Source organism: Coregonus clupeaformis, chromosome 35 (genome assembly GCF_020615455.1).
Source record: "Coregonus clupeaformis isolate EN_2021a chromosome 35, ASM2061545v1, whole genome shotgun sequence".
NCBI lineage: Eukaryota > Metazoa > Chordata > Actinopteri > Salmoniformes > Salmonidae > Coregonus > Coregonus clupeaformis.
Genome location: NC_059226.1, coordinates 12,772,962 through 12,777,069, shown reverse-complemented (window position 1 = coordinate 12,777,069; position 4,108 = coordinate 12,772,962). Strand labels below are relative to the sequence as shown.

Below are 4,108 nucleotides of genomic sequence, written 5' to 3'. Positions count from 1 at the left end.
CATAATAATAATAATAATAATAATAATATGCCATTTAGCAGACGCTTTTATCCAAAGCGACTTACAGTCATGTGTGCATACATTTTTAAGTATGGGTGGTCCCGGGGATCGAAACCACTACCCTGGCGTTACAAGCGCCATGCTCTACCAATTGAGCTACAGAGGACCAATACTCATCCCATTGGTCGAGTAGGCGGGCCTTATGACTTTGTGGCTAAAGTAACTAGTGACGACCAATTTTGTGTAGGCCCATTTATTTTTTATTAAACATTGTTAAACACTCTCCACTATTACTGCTGATATATTAAAAGGTATTTTTCTGAAATTACAATGCAAAAATATTACATATAGCTCCTTGTAAAACACTTCTTTTCCTCAACCTGTTAACAATAAATAGTCCAATTAAGAATAATTTACAGTATTATGTTACAAAAGCGCAGTGAATACTGGAATTGTTATAGATTAAAGTTACACACAAAGAGGAAGGACTCCATGCCCCAATTTAAAGACACCCGCTATATAGAAGTATTTCGACATAATCCACATTTGTAGCTTAATCCACATTTGTAGCTTGAACATTTATTTTAGTGTGTTAAAAAATAAAATAAAAATCTGACATTTAGTATTTGAACATTGTGTCAATGTGATTTCTCATATCAAAATCCTTAGCTGACATCTAGGCATTGGCTGTGTCCGAATTGGCAACCTATTCCCTACATAGTGTACTCCTTTTGACCTGGGCCCTATAGGCTCTGGTCAAAAGCAGTGCACTATATAAGAAATAGGGTGCCAATTTGGACACACAGTTCGTCCTGGAAACACGCTTCTTAATTTCTGGCATTTGCTGCAATGTAGTCAGGCAGGATCTCGACCGTAGTAATCTGATGCCGGACTGCATAGTCGATGACGTGGCACACAAACATTGGTTGATGCAATGCAACATCTCCAACGTAGTCATCCTGGAACGTGACCATATTTCTGTCTATAAAACCCCTCAATATGATTGGTCCTTTAGTCAGCTGGGGACCTCTCTAAAACACGCCCCTTTACTGACAACCAGGCATCATAGGATGGAGCGCCTGGTGTGGTGTCACACAAAAGCACACAAGGGTTGTTTGTGTTCAGTAGGGCGCAACGTTACAAAACGTTTTGCTACAGAAAAATGAAGTGAGCTTTCAGGTAGTTTCAAAGCGTTGGTTGAGAAGAAAAACCAGACACTAACACAGCGATGTAGCTGGGTTAGTGGGAGTTGGAGTAGATGTGGAAGTGGAGTGTCAAACGTTTTTGCTTTGATATGGAGAAGGGACACAGACAGTCAGACACACGTATGTTTGGCCTGGGATACAAATTCACATCAGTTCCACTCATATGGCTTATTCAGTTTCAACAGATTAAATGATTAAGTGATGTGTTAGTTCACACGGACGACTAAAACTGACAAGATGGAGAAGGAAACGCTACCAGCAGTTCATCAGTAGTTATTTTCAAGTTTATCTGACATTTACATTTTGCACTCAAATGTCTTCGGTTTGATATTTCTCAGAGGGAAGAAGAGGGAGCGAAAAGGACAAGGACAGAGAAATGGAAAGATACACAGACAGAGACCCAGTCTTTTGTTCAGATATGGCATTGTTTTTTTCTTTACATGAGGTTATGTTTTGTAAACGGGATTCATTTTTTAAGTGTTTTTAAAAAAGGGCGGCTCGCTAGGCAGAACAGACAGAATGGTCCAAACAAACAAGCCAGCTGGAACCTGTCAGAACCAGTTGAAACCAGTTCCGAACCAGTTGAAACCAGATCCGACCCCATCAGAATCAGTTGAAACCGGTCCACAGGCCATCAGAACCAGTTGGAACTAGTCCACGTTCCTTTAGAACCAGTTGAAACCGGACCACAGACCTTCAGAACCATCTGAAACCATTTCAGAACCCATTAGAACCAGTTTAAACCTGTTCCAATTGGACTGTGCCAAGGTAGATCGGAGTGCTTTTTCTGTTCAGGCCAATGGCCATGGTTATTGCACTTTCTTTTACAAACTATATAGCGGAAGGAGTGTTTCTCCACCCCCTTTGTCCTTCTTAAGTCTGAAGGAGTGTGAGGGGCAACTCTGTGACAGACAGATCCTAAACCCCGCCCCAGTTCCATTCAAACTTATGAGGGCGGGAGGGGCAGCTATGTGACAGACATTTTTTAAAGCCGCACCCAGTCTATTCAAACTCAAGGTGGTGGGAGGTGCGGCTCTGTGACGGCCAGCTCCTGTGCCAAATCGTTGAAGCGGGCGATGTAATCCACGCTGCTCTCACTCATCATGCAGGCCAGCTGGGAGTCTACCTGCAGGGACGAAGATAACCACATATTAGATTGTCACGGAATGACTGAAGAACATGCTTCCACAGAGTATTGACAAGGGGGTGACCAACATTGGAATCTTGTTTTTAATACATTTGCCCAAAAAGTAAGAATTTGGTGTTGCTTTAAAAAAAATACAATATAATGTATTCAAACTCTAAACTAGCTACCCAGTGACACAAGCCTACCAGATGAGCTAAATTATTTCTGTGCGCGCTTCGAGGCAAGCAACACTGAAGCATGCATTAGAGCACCAGCTGTTCCGGAGGACTGTGTGATCACGCTCTCCGTAGCCGATGTGAGCAAGACCTTTAAACAGGTCAACATTCACAAGGCCGCAGGGCCAGATGGATTACCAGGACGTGTACTCCGAGCATGCGCTGACCAACTGGCAAGTGTCTTCACTGACATTTTCAAACTGTCCCTGGCCCAGTCTGTACTACCTACATGTTTCAAGCAGACCACCATAGTCCCTGTGCCCAAGAACACCAAGGTAACCTGCCTAAATGACTACCTAGCCGTAGCACTCACGTCTGTAACCATGAAGTACTTTGAAAGGCTGGTCAGGGCTACATCAACACCATCATCCCAGAAACCCTAGCCCCACTCAATTTGCATACCACCCCAACAGATGATGCAATCTATTGCACCTGGACAAAAGGAACACCTATGTGAAAATGCTGTTCGTTGACTACAGCTCAGTGTTCAACACCATAGCGTCCTCAAAGCTCATCACTACGCTAAGGACCCTGGGACTAAACACCTCCCTCTGCAACTGGATCCTGGACTTCCTGACGGGCCGCCCCAGGTGGTAAGGGTAGGCAACAACACATCTGCCACGCTGATTCTCAACACGGGGCCCCTCAGGGGTGCGTGCTTAGTCCCTCCTGTACTGCCTGTTCACCCATGACTGCATGGCCAGGCACGACTCCAACACCATCATTAAGTTTGCCGACGACACAACAGTGGTAGGCCTGATCACCGACAACGATGAAACAGCCTGTAGGGAGGAGGTCAGAGACCTGGAAGTGTGGTGCCAGGACAACAACCTCTCCCTCAACGTGATCAAGACAAAGGAGATGATCATGGACTACAGGAAAAGGAGGGCAGAGCACGCCCCCATTCTCATCGATGGGGCTGTAGTGGAGCAGGTTGAGAGCTTCAAGTTCCTTGGTGTCCACATCACCAACAAACTATCATGGCCAAAACACACCAAGACAGTCATGAAGAGGGCACACCAACGCCTATTCCCCCTCCTGAGACTGAAAAGATTTGGCATGGGTCCTCAGATCCTCAAAAAGTTATACAGCTGCACATTGAGAGCATCCTGACTGGTTGCATCACCGTCTGGTATGGCAACTGCTCTGCCTCCGACCGCAAGGCGCTACAGAGGTTAGTGCACACGGCCCAGTACATCACTGGGGCCAAGCTTCCTGCCATCCAGGACCTCTGTCAGAGGAAGGCCCTACAAATTGCCAAAGGCTCCACCCACCCTAGTCATTGACTGTTCTTGACTACCGCACGGCAAGCAGTATCGGAGCGCCAAGTCTAGGTCCAAAAGCCATAAGACTTCTGAACAGCTACTCAAATGGCTACCCGGACTATTTGCATTGACCCCCCCTTTCTTTACGCTGCTGCTACTTGCTGTTTATGATCTATTTTCTATGCATAGTCACTTTATCCCTACCTACATGTACATATTACCTCGACTAATCTGTACCCCCGCACATTGACTCGGTACCAGTACCCCCTGTACATA

At 45.4% G+C, this 4,108-nt stretch overlaps 1 protein-coding gene across 2 annotated transcripts in view; it reads right to left on the bottom strand.

Moving 5' to 3' along the window:
* Nucleotides 1-252: 252 nt before the first annotated feature.
* LOC121550278 (protein cramped-like) overlaps nt 253-4,108 on the bottom strand; it is a 34,468-nt gene continuing 30,612 nt past the window's right edge. For both annotated transcript variants that reach the window (XM_041862468.1, XM_041862467.2), the window contains exon 20: nt 253-2,331. In XM_041862468.1, coding sequence (XP_041718402.1) covers nt 2,218-2,331 — 114 coding nt within the window. In that variant the 3' untranslated portion in view covers nt 253-2,217. The remainder of the gene's footprint in view (nt 2,332-4,108) is intronic.